At 38.4% G+C, this 12631-nt stretch overlaps 1 protein-coding gene across 1 annotated transcript in view; it reads left to right on the top strand.

Moving 5' to 3' along the window:
* ANKRD55 (ankyrin repeat domain 55) overlaps positions 1–12631 on the top strand; it is a gene marked incomplete at both ends in the record, with an annotated part of 90185 nt that overhangs the window by 47305 nt on the left and 30249 nt on the right. Inside the window, one exon of the mRNA XM_084234165.1 lies at positions 9903–10031. Within this exon, the coding sequence (XP_084090291.1) occupies positions 9903–10031 (129 nt within the window). The remainder of the gene's footprint in view (positions 1–9902; positions 10032–12631) is intronic.

Raw genomic sequence — 12631 nt, 5'->3', positions numbered from 1 at the left:
TTGCCAGCATTTTTATCCTGAAAACAAGCACCTTTAAAAAATGAAGCAGAGTCGTTACTATTTAAGAATCTACTTCCTTCTCTCCCCCAACACTCCTTAAGTTTCTAGAGACATACCATGTCTTTTTCATCTTTGTACCATTAGAGTCTAGCTCAGCAACTTGTACATTGTAGAGCACCCTGATATAAACATAAATGGCTATATATATTTGATAAATCATTAAATTATTAAGTACATATAAAACAGATAAATAATTAAGTTTAAGAAGAAAAATCATTATTTAATTTTATGGTCCTTTCTCTGTTTTGTTGATCTAACTCTCAATTACTCTTTATTTTCTTTTTACCAGACTTGTCTCTAGGTGACATCTAATTATTTCCAAAATCTATTTTAAAATCTTATGTTATAAAGCAAGATTTTATATCACTTTGGGTCTTCAAAAGTATATACTACAGACTATAGAACAAGAGTCCTTACCTTTTTTATGATGTGTACAGTTCTTGTGTGCTGGTGAAGACTATGGACCCCTTCTCAGAAAAATATTTGAAATTACATAAGACAAAACACAGAGGAATACAAAAGAAAGCAATTATATAATTATCAAAATGTTTTAGAGAACAAGTTTATATTAGTAATATGAAAGTTTTTTTATTAATGCATTAGAAAAGATTTAGGGGTGGGACCAATAATTACTTCCATTTTAAAGGTAATGACACATGTAAAGATTATTATGAGATGTTTTCCATAACCAATGTGATAGAAGAGCTCTATAATTTATATTACTGGCAAAGTCACAGATGTTGTTAACACTATTCTGGTGTTTTGCCTATATTCATAATTGAATTATGAATTAATCTAAGCTCATACAAAGCCTGCTTTCTACCCATGGATAGAACCCTTGCTCTAGTAATAAATCCAAAAAAGATCTTTGCAAAACATTTTGACAATGAGTGAATAATTACAGAGGTTCCCATGGTAATATACCTAGAACAGGAAAATAGTCATTTTATTCCTTCACAAATATTTATTAAGTACATACCATGTTTCATGTCAGTTTGATCCCTGCTCTAATAGTTCACAATTTAGTGTAGAAGAATATAGATATTCTGTTTTGTTGAAAAATTAGTATTATCAACTTAGTCTCTATTGTAAAGGCTTTTTATCTAAGTTGATTCTTGTTAGAATTTTCTCCTATGTTTTCATAACCCTAAGTTATCTTACATTATTTTTCTTTTTAATGTCTCATTTAAATTATAAAAATCTCTATTATAAAAAAAATGTTACTTTGCAGACATATTTTTGTCATTGTTATAGAGATAAAGTGAGAATGTTTAAAGAATATCATTATTAGTAGACATTCCTATTGTTCTAAGATTTGACCTTAGATAATCTTTAGTATTCAATTATGATCTTTGACTATTGTGATACTCACTGTTTACCCAGATTAAAGAACTCTAAAACAAAGACTATGAATTAATTTACTAATCTTTCTGATATAATAAGTTTTTATTCTAAATAAAAAAATGAAAGAAAATGGCTTTCATTATATACATCTAACCATCTGGTTTTGTTTTTTAAGTGCATCGTTTATTCCAGTTTTCTCTGTAGGAGACCTCTATAACTTTTGTGAGTCATGGTTATTTGTGGTTGGGAGATTAATAGTATGAAAATTATTAAATGTCAACCAGAGCCAAGCTGGACTTTTGAAGCATCTAGAATTGTTTTTGCTAACCTCTCAACCACCTGCTATAATTCTGTCCCATCCCCCCTACCCCACCCCTGTGCACAAAGACAAGGGATGCAGCAAGCACCCAGCCACATCACACATTTTCTGTGTGCCTTTGTCTGCTAGAGTCAGTCTAAAAGTGCAGTTCTGAAATACCACTGCTAAGTATTTAATCAGATTTCCAGTTCAGGAAACACAAAAGATACAGTGGGGTTTTTTGGTGGGGAGGGTGGGTAGGGCAAAAGGGAAGCTCTGAAAACCTGATAGGTCTTGTAAGCCCTCAGCTGAAATTTTGGTGGCACAGACTCAAAGCACAGAATTACTCATTACTCATCTATATAAAAGCATGGTCCCAAAGCAGCTTGTTATGCACCCAATAGTTATAATTCTATCAGCAATCTCAAAATGACTGCTAAGTAAACTAAAACAGTTCTCTTCCTAACATTCTAAAGAGTTGTGCTATTAACTGAATAGGAATTATTCTTCACTCTTTTAGCCAATCCTTTTTATTTTTCAAAAAATGTAGTTCTACTGTCACCAGGGCCATCTGGGTATGTGTTGCAACAGGTTTGCAAGAGGCTCCTTGATTTCCAGCTCCTAGGTGATTTGCAGGCACAACTGAGTTCTCAGTGAAACTCCAGGAAGCAGCTGTTATTCAGTTTAGACATAGTGGTCTCTCTTGCCTTTGACAGACATGAGTTCAAGGGATTCTTGACAACCTGCAATTCACTGATTAATTCTTCCTGTGCCAATATCTTGTACACCTACTATGTGCTAGGTGCACAGGGCATACCAGAATGGATAAGCTGCAGCCTCTGCCTTTAATTGCATTATAACCTAACTGTGTAATGTTAACTCTGTAATCATTGTCATTGCTCAGTGCAGATACCAACTGACAAGTTTGAAGTTTGCCTCTTAAATGGTCACCCAACTCTTAACATAACACAAGTACCATGCTGTCGGCTCGACATAAGCTGAAGGAAGGAGTCAGTTGTAGAAATAAGTTCCCAAACAAAGAACGTTGTGCAATACCAAGAGCTTCCCTTGAGCTGACTTTGAAAGTTTCATTTTTCATATCACTCACTCTAAGGGAATTTATTTTTATTTCTCATCAGTCCAATTGAAAAAAAATAGTAACAGCAAATTTCCCTTGACTGAATGTTTAAAACATCTTACAATATAAATAAATTCTGTGTGTGTGTGCATGTATCTATGTGTAATTTTTAATGGAATAATTCAAATCTTGATTTGAAGCCATTCAGGAGATCACCACCTATTTCTTTTTCCTTTTTAATGGGAGCTTACAAGCATTTTTAAAAAAAAAGTATTTTTGCATAGAAGAACTGGTATGTAGGACAGAGGTGCGGGGTGGGGGGGCGGTGAGGGGAGCAGGTAAGAGAATTCACCGGAGCCAGAATGGGGAGCAGAACAGGCAGGTTTACTAAAATATGCTGCTGAGGGGAGCAGCGGGCAAGACAGGAGAGGTCTACTGTGCCATGTTGGTCACCTCCCTGGCCCAGGATTGAACTCAGGCTATAGCCATGATATTGCTGAGACACAACCCTAGGCTACCAGGAAGGCCAGTCACCACCTATTTCTAACAGTGCTCCAAATTCTGAGCTAAGAAGGAGAGAGGGGGAAAATAAATAAATAAATAAATAAATAAATAAATATATATATATATATATAGTTCTACTGTAATGTAGTGATGAGTATATGGAGGATATATATGTGTGTATGTTTATATATGGAAAAAATATATATATTCATACATAAGTGCCTATGTGCTTACCGGCTGTGCTCTAGAAGGAGTCCAGAGGCAATATTAATGACACATTAACAATATAAGTTTCCAATCCTTATAGTAGTAAAAACCACTATTCTAGAAACTGAGAAGACCCTGACTCTAGCTAAAATCACAAAGTAAAGAATTTTCTAGCATCCAGAGTTGCAGAGACCTGGATTTGAATCCCACCTCTGCCATGTACCTAGTCAGTGGCCTTTGGCAAATTACTTAACCTGTCTGTTTTTATTTCTTCTCCTGTAAAATGTGCCTAAAATTTACCAACTCCTTGAAATTGTTGTAAAGATTCAGTGGGGTGAAATCTGGCAAGATGGTGGCCAAGTAAAGCCTCTATTCCTCCATATACTCATCACTAGATTACAGTAGAACAAAGCCCAAAAAACTTTGAGGGGAAGATTATAGACCAAAGTCCCCAAAAACCTTCAGGGGAAACATGACCACAGCACACTCTAGGAGCAATAGTCTAGAGGAAGGTTGTAAGAAAATCTTTAAGTTAACTCCATGTATAGTGATACCAGTACAGTACAACCCAGAAGAGGGAGAGGCGGCTACTGTGCAGAGCCCCCAACAGTTGTTGACTCAGACACATGCCAGTACTGGGGAGTCCTGAAAACTGCACTGGATAAGGGCGTATGTGATTTGGTAACCATGACAGAGGGTGCATTGTTGAAGAGCTATAAACATGGGAGAGCAAAGCAAGGATTACTGACTGGAGCCTGAAGCTCTCAGTATACAATAGCTGGAGCCTAAATTAATGGGGAGAAACAGATTGGATCACTTATATCTCATGAAAGAGGGTACCACTTGAAGCCAAGGCTGGGATATTCAAAACACCTACCACCCGCCACCCCAATACTGAAACCAAAACAATAAATGAGCATGTAGGGCCTCCTTCGTGGTGCAGCAGGTTGAGCACCGCAATGTGAAGCTGTCTGCAGCCACTGCAGCATGGGTTCAATTCCCGGCCAGTCAGGGAGAAACCCACATGGTGCGGCAGACCTCTCTTGCCTGCTGCTCCCCTCAGCAGTTCTTCAGTCAGTCCCTGCTGTCTCTGGTGAATTCTCTCACCCTACCACGCCTCTGACTGTACCCCAGTTTTTGTATAAATAAATAAATCTTTTAAAAAAATAAATGAACATGTAAATAAACTAGAATTCAAGCACCTGTTAATAGCAGAAGCAAACACCCCAGGATAAGACTCCATGCTGGAAAAGAAAAGAGAATACTGTATCCAGCACTGCATCTATTATTCAAAAATCATCTAGAGTAGAGTGGACATGAGACTATAAGAGACACTAAGGCTGAGCTGGCCTAGAGGAGGGGATCACTGTGGATCCCCAAGGCACAGCAGGAAGTTTGAATTCCTGATCATTTCATGCCCTACTGCTGTGGTCCTTTTTTATACTTACTATACCACACTGGTGCCAGTTGTTTGTTACTTCAGTGAGTGCAAAGATAGCAGTCTAGTAGTCTATCCTCATTACATCCCATAAAAGTTGAAAGTGAGAAGGCAGAACATACCATAATGCTAGAATAAATTTAAAAGAAAAAACCTGAGATGAGTCTCAATCCAGAATAACTGCAGAACATGCTGAAGAGAAGTTCAAGGTAGCAGTTATAAAAATGCTTATGGACTCAAAGCACAGTGGAGGATATAAAAGAGCAACAGAATAAAGATAAAGGAAATATGAGGGAACCACAATTCGAAATAATAGAGGTAAGAAACACTAGAGCAAAATTAAGAAATACAATTGAGGATCAACAGCAAACAAGTAGAAGCAGTGAAGACAAGTAATGAACTTGAAAACACAATGTTGGAGGACATGCAAATAGAAAAATGTAGAGAAAAAAAGAACAAAAATGAAAGTAGTGCAAGAGAACTTTGTGATAAAGATGACATATATACCATGGGGGTCCCAGAAGAAGAGAAATTCATAGAAATGTTATTTAAAGAAATAATTGCTGAAAATGATCTCAATCTGGGAAACAAACTAGATATGATCTAAAAGGCCCAAAGAGTTCCAGACAGAACAGTACCAAACATTCATGTTTGTAATGTTTCTACCAAAAATCTGCTAACAGCCTGATTGGCATACTTTTCCAGGTTACCCATTTTTCCCTTGATTTTTTTAATATTCTGTCCTTATCACCGGCTTCCAACAGCTTTATTATAAAGTGTTTTATTATAATAAGGAGATCCTTAAAGTACTTAAAGGGAAAGACATCCAGCCCAGAAACGTCTATCTAGCAAGATTAAAATTCAAGACAGAAGGAAGAGCAAGGATTTTCACTGAAAATCAAAAACTAAAAAGTTACCAACACCAAGTTGCACACAAAAGAAAATTTAAAGGGGTTATTTTAAAGCATCAGAACAACTAACATAAAGGTAACAGACATCTAAATCACTTAACATGGAAAAAGAGAAGGAGAATAACAATGTGGCCCAGCAAAACTAGTCAGAGAACAGACCATCAAATGGGTCACACAAATAAAAAACCTATCATATGCTAACCTTAGCAGAACCCTCAAACAAAAATCAATAGGAGTAGCACATAAGGCAACGGAAATAGAACCTGAACAAAAATAACAGGAAGACCTCAAAAAATAAAAAGACAAGACAAACCCAAAACACTAAAAAACAAAAACATAACAAAATGTCAATGAGCACTTCTGTCTCAATAATCACCTTAAACGTAAATGGCCTTATTTCACCAGTGAAAGAACATGGAGTGACTGAATGAGTTTCAATACGGTCCAAACTTCTGCTGTTTACCAAAGACCTGTCTAACCAATAAAAACAAGCATAGACTTACCGTTAAAGGCTGGAAGACATTTGTAAAAGCAAATGAGAAATAAAAAGATCAAGGACAATTATACTTCTGTCCCTTAGATAGGCTTCCAATTATGAAAGTTATTAAGAGATCGAAACAAACACAACATTATGATTGAGGATCTAATACAACAAAAAGAAATAACACTCATAAAAATATATGTACCAAATGATGGGGCACCAAGATACATAAAACAATAACAGAACTTCAGAGAAATGTTGGCAACTATACAATAATACCAGGGGACTTTACGATCCTACTTACAAGAATGGACAGATCCAGAAGACAAATAGGTAAGAAAATAATAGCCTTAAATGAGGAGCTAAACCAAATAGGTCTAACAGACATCTATAGAATACCCACAAACTGCTGCATACTCATTTTTTTCAAGTGCATATGGAACATTGTCAAGGATAGACCACATGTTGGAACACAAATCAATTGTCAAACTATAGTCACTGAAATTATACCTAGTTCTCTCTCTGACCATATTGCCATAAAGTTAGAAATCAACAACAGGGAAAACTATAAATATGTGGAGATAAACAACATGCTGCTTAACAGTTAGATGAAAAAGGAAATCAGCCTTGAGAGAAAAGAAAATGATGGTGGGGTCTACCAGAATCTATGAGATGTACCAAAAGTAGTCTTAAGGGAACTAAGAAAAATCCCCTTAAGAAAAATCTCAAACAATCTAATACTATCCCTAAAGTAACTTAAAAAGAACAAACAAGTCCAACAGTTAGTAGAAGAAAAGAAATAATAAAAATAAGAGTAGAAACACATGAAATAGTGAATAATGACTATAAAAAATCAGTGGAACTAAGAACTGGTTGTTGAAAAGCTAAATAGACAAACAATATCATATCAGACAAGTTCATTTTCCACAAATGAGAAATCAGGTTCTATCTTTCTCGTGTGTCTGATTTTTAAGAGCAAAGTCAGATTTTACAAAAGCAAAACACTCAGTGAGAACCTAGACTCCAGGAATTCAGATACACAAGCAAGGACCCTGCCTTCCTGTGACTTCAAAAAGCTTATAGTCCAGTGGCTTCAAAATAGTCTTTGATGTTTTTAACCCTGGATTCTGGCAGTGCTTCATAATGAAGCCAATGACTGAAACAAATGGGATCCAGCATGGAGAAAGGGGGAGTCCATACAGAATAAAAGGAATCTGATTCCTTGAGTTTAGATTTCTAATTCCAGCAGTCCAAATTAAAAGTGAAGACAACCTATTGAAATGCATTAAGCTGTTCTGAATCCCAAGTAAATATTTAGCATTCAAAATAAGAACTAGAATTCTGCTTTTAGACAGCATTCTTTCCTGTCAGGAACCAATTTCTTGAAATATTCTCAGAGCCCTCCAGTGTATCTCTGGAGGCTCAGTGTTATATGAACTGAGCCTGGAAACATCCAAGCAGGCCATAATTTATTTTTTTTTTTAATTTTTTTTTTTTTTTTAAATAGAGGCATGTTTGTTTATTTATTTATTTGTTTGTTTGTTTTTGTTTATACATGCACTGGGTACAGTCAGAAGCGCGGGAGGGTGAGAGAATTCACCAGAGCCAGAGCGGGGAGCAGAGCAGGCAGAAGGACCGAAGTACACTGCTGAGGGGAGCAGCGGGCGGCAGGAGAGGTCTGCGCGCCATGTGGGACCCTCCTCCGGTGGCCGGGGAGCAGCCGGGGATCGAACCGGCGCCGCAGAGGCTGCGGGCAGCTTCGCAACCCAGCGCTCAACCGCTGCGCCACCGGGGAGGCCCAAGCAGGCCATAATTTAATCAGTTGAAATATGGAACTTGTTGAGGGGAATTAACATTCTAAACCCAGTGTCCCACAAACCTCAAATCCTTGTTTAAATTGTTTGTTTAGTCACAGACAAAGGAACTTCTCTAGAGCCTCGCTTCCTCTTCTATAAAACAAAAAGGACAGTGGTACCTGTCTGAGTTGACAACCTGCTGTAGCAAACTCAAAACCCCAGTGGCCTAACACAATAAAAGTTCATTTCTTTCTCACGTCATACTCCAGTGCTAGCTTACCAGGGTGGTCCTGTTCTACTTTGTCAGCCAGAGTCCTCAGCTTTTTTATCACATTGTTCTACCATCTTTTTTCCCCCCAATTTTTCTTCTTTCTTTTTATTTTTAGCTATACCTTTATTTCTTTACATATGTTTTACAATTCAGTGGCATTCCTTCCTCTGTAGTCAGCAGGGATTTTGTTTTCTAGGCAGGCCTGGAGGAGCCCTTCTGTTCACAATGCAGTGGCCAGGATTCAATTTCCTGGGCTACACCAATCTGCAGAGAAGGCTAGGGAATGAAGACTGGCTGTGCTATCTCACTGCAATACTTAACCCATGGGGTTGTTTGGAGGTTTAAGTGAGATATTTAAGAATCATAAGCCTCTGGATCAATGAATATTCGTTCTGGGCCATATTAGTTATGCACTCCTAACTAACTAGACTGAGTCCCATCTCCACTTAGCTCATCTTGGATGGAGCAGAGAGGTCAAGGTAGTGATTCCTGTCTTTATGTTGTCTGCACAGATTGCTATAAAGGGAGAAATTATAAATATGCTTATGTTCTTTGCTCCCTTTACCAGATTAATTTGGAGTCACTCTTAATTTTGAGTCATATATTTCAAGTAATTGAGAAAAGTAGACAAGGATGAAAGACCATCTTTTCATTGTATTTTCCAAAATAATACTAAGCCTTTCAGTAAAAATGAGCTTTTCCAGGACTAGCTCATTTTATTATTAAATGCTGTCCAAAATGTGTGACCTTAAGCTCTGAAAGAGCATTCAAATCTGTTCTCCACATTGCCAGAATGATTTCTCCTAACAGTATAAATCAGATCATGTTAATATCTGCTTAAAAACTTTCATTATCTTTCCATTGGCTTTTAATGAAATCCTTATGCCTTATCCATCCCAACTCCCAGGATTAGCCTCTGCCTCCCCCCTCCAGCCTCATCTCACATGGCTCTCCCCACCCTCCATCTCTCATTACTCAACATCTTCTAGTCTCCATTGTAGTCACTGAGAAGACTGCACTGAACAGAGCTTCTACCTCATGGTGGGAGATTACATTCTACATGACTTCTGTCTGCAGTGCCTGTTTCCATGAATTTGATGCTTGTTTTCTCTGTTTCCAACCCATCTTACGGAGGCCCATGTAGAACAATCTCTACCTATCTGAGCACCCTATGTGCATTCTCCACAGCATTCGGCAATCTGAAAACCCTCTGACCCATTTTGCACATTCGTTGCCTGTCTTCCTCTACTACAATTTAATTTCCCTAAGGACAAGGAAATTGTTTACCTTATTCCTTTGTAGTATTTTCAACACCTGCTTGCTTGGCACAAAGCAGAAACTGAATAAATATCTTCTGAATGATGGCTTAAGGAATGAATGAATGAATGAATGAATGGACAGGCAGCAACCTGCATAGCTGGTAATATCCCTTGGGCCTAGGGAGAAAGTGTGAACTCTGTTTTCTTTCCTAATAGCCTGTGCTCATCTGTGTGCCTCGGCTTGTGATTTTGTAGGGGATGACACCACTCCACTGGGCAGCTTTCCACAACCAGCCTCAACATACCCAAATGCTGCTGAAGAAGGGGGCAGATCCCACCCTTGTGGATAAAGACTTTAAAACAGCTCTCCACTGGGCAGTCCAGGTGAGGACTTGGCTCAAGTTTTTTGAATGGCATACAAGTTAACATTTACCTGAGTATGTCAGATCTAAATGGTGGAATTATTAAAGGTCCAGCCCTACCATTGATAAGTTTATATGCATGACAGAACGAGTATAAGATTCATTCTTCCCTACTCCCCTCCTTTCATATTCAGACAAAACCTGTCACTTTAGGTTATTTGGCAACATCAATTATTGAGAAGATGATACTTGGATGGGGAGTTAAAGAATATCAGGCAGAGCCTTTATTCTTACACACACACACACACACACACACCTCTCTCTCTCTCTATGTCAGTATTTGCTACTTACTCACAGTATGCAGGGATAAACCTTCAAAGATTTACTAGGAAAATCCTTTCAAAGTGTTTGCACCATGACTCTTCTTCCAAATCTTCCACAGCTGAGTAATTCCAGGTGACCCCTGAACAATGAAAATCATGGCCCATGCTCTACCTCAGCATAAGAGAAGGGAGTCTATATCGGTATACATGACCAAAGCAATCCAAATCAAACCCCGAGATCTATAGCCCAAAGAGAGCAAAACTGAGAAGCAGTTGAAAGAAAGATCATAGCCAGCATTTACTGGAGTGCTTTCTGTTTAGAAGGAATGACTAAAAGTTATCTATTCAGTCCTTCAGAGAGGAGTGGTACGATGCATCCTTTCCAACAAACTTGCTTGTTCTGTCTTTTGATGCCTAAGCACAGACGTTCCCCCCACTGTTATTTCCATCAGCACCTACAGGCAGCCTTGCTGAACTGCTGCCAGGATCCTTATGAGAGGAGGCTCCCCCTGCCCCGAGAGTAGTTTCATGTATCACAAAAGGCAGAGACAGGCACCTGGCACTTTCAGGATTGACATGTGTGCCTGAGGTAGGGGAAAAACACAAGTGATTTGGAAACTGCTGTTTTGTTCCCTCCTAACTTGTCTTCAAGTTCGGTCAGGCCTGGCAGAACTGAAGTAAGCAAAACTTGTTTTTATCATCCCCACCTGCTCTTAACACCCTCCTATATACTTTCAGTATCTAATCTCCTGCCCTGCTTCCATATGCCAGTGTCTGCCTACAGCCCAGTCCTCTGGCTGGCCAGGGTTCACTCACCTTAGCAATGGCCTGGTGAAACCTGCCTGGGCAACCGGGAAGGGGCCCATGCATGTGGGTTCTCAGCAGAGTTGAGAATGGGTTCAGGATCAGCATTTTCTACATGTTTACCCTCATCACGCCTACTGCCGATTCCACAGATCTGGGATGGGGCTCACATATGTGCATATCTCCCCAGGTAATTGTGGCCAACTCCTTCCCCATCTTCTACTCCCCCCCCAGTTTAGAGCCACTGATGTGGAATTATCCACAGTGATTGTAAAATGATAGATTCCCAGACCCCACTCCAGACTTTCTAAGCTGGATTCTTTGAAGGGAAGAACTCCCGAGCTTATCTTTAAAGGGTCAATTTGGCAAAATCAGAGCAATGGACCCAACTCAGAAGATCTGAGTTTGTACTGATAGACCTGACTTGGGCTAAAAAAAAATCACCAATTTCTGCTTGTCTTAACTATCTGTTTATCTTGGTATAGAATGAGTTCATGGATGTGACAGTGATATGTAATGTGTTATGTAATTAGAAAACATTATTGTTTTCATTATGGTTCCTGACCTGACTTCCTCTATGAAAGCTTAGCTACCTTACCCACATCTTCATATTTCTTCTCTCTACTAGATAACACCACCTTTTTTTGTAACTTTTTTTTTTTTTAGGTAACATTGGTTTACAACAGTATATGACTTAGGGAAATAGGTTCACTCCTCTTCAGATGGATGTTACCACACCATACCCACCACAGAAGCACCCATAATCCTCCACCATAGAGGAGTTGGCCTGCTTCCCATTTTGCTACCCACCCCTACCCTGCCCCTCTAACCTCACTTGAACATCATATTTCTAGGGTTTATTTGTTTAGTCTGTTCCTTTGTTTTGTTCTTTATATTCCAAATATGAGTGAATTGTTTGTCTTTCTTCTTCTGATTTATTTCATAATAGCATCATCCCTTCCATTTCCATCCATGTTATAGCACATGCAAGATTTCATCTCTTTTTCTAGGTGAGTAAGTACTCCATTGTGCATTTATACCACATCTTCCTAACCCATTCATCTGACCTTGGGCACTTAAGTTGTCTCCATTACTTGGCTATTGTAAATAGTGCTGCAATGAGCAGAGTAGCGCATCTATCCCTTTGAGTTAGTTTTTTTGTGTTCTTTGAATAAATACCAAGGAGTAGAATTGCTGCATCTAAATGATTCCGTTTTTAACTTGTTATATTAACCTCAGTCTTAACTGCACATTAGAATCATCTGAAGTATTTTTAAACAAGACTGATACCAGTACCACATGCTCTTAGATCTTTAGACAATTGTTCTATGTTGGGACTCAGACATCAATATTTTTTAAAGCTTCTCCTTCCCAGACTGTAATGTGCAGGTGAAACTGAAAACCACTAAAATAGTAACTTCTTATGAAATATGATAAATTCATAATATGCATTCATATTAATGGATGCCAAGATCTTTCTAATATAGTTGCATTT

This window comes from Talpa europaea, assembly GCF_964194135.1.
Source record: "Talpa europaea genome assembly, chromosome: 5".
NCBI classification, from domain to species: domain Eukaryota; kingdom Metazoa; phylum Chordata; class Mammalia; order Eulipotyphla; family Talpidae; genus Talpa; species Talpa europaea.
The sequence above is the reverse complement of the archived record's forward strand: the minus strand, read 5'-3'. Positions and strand labels throughout refer to the sequence as shown.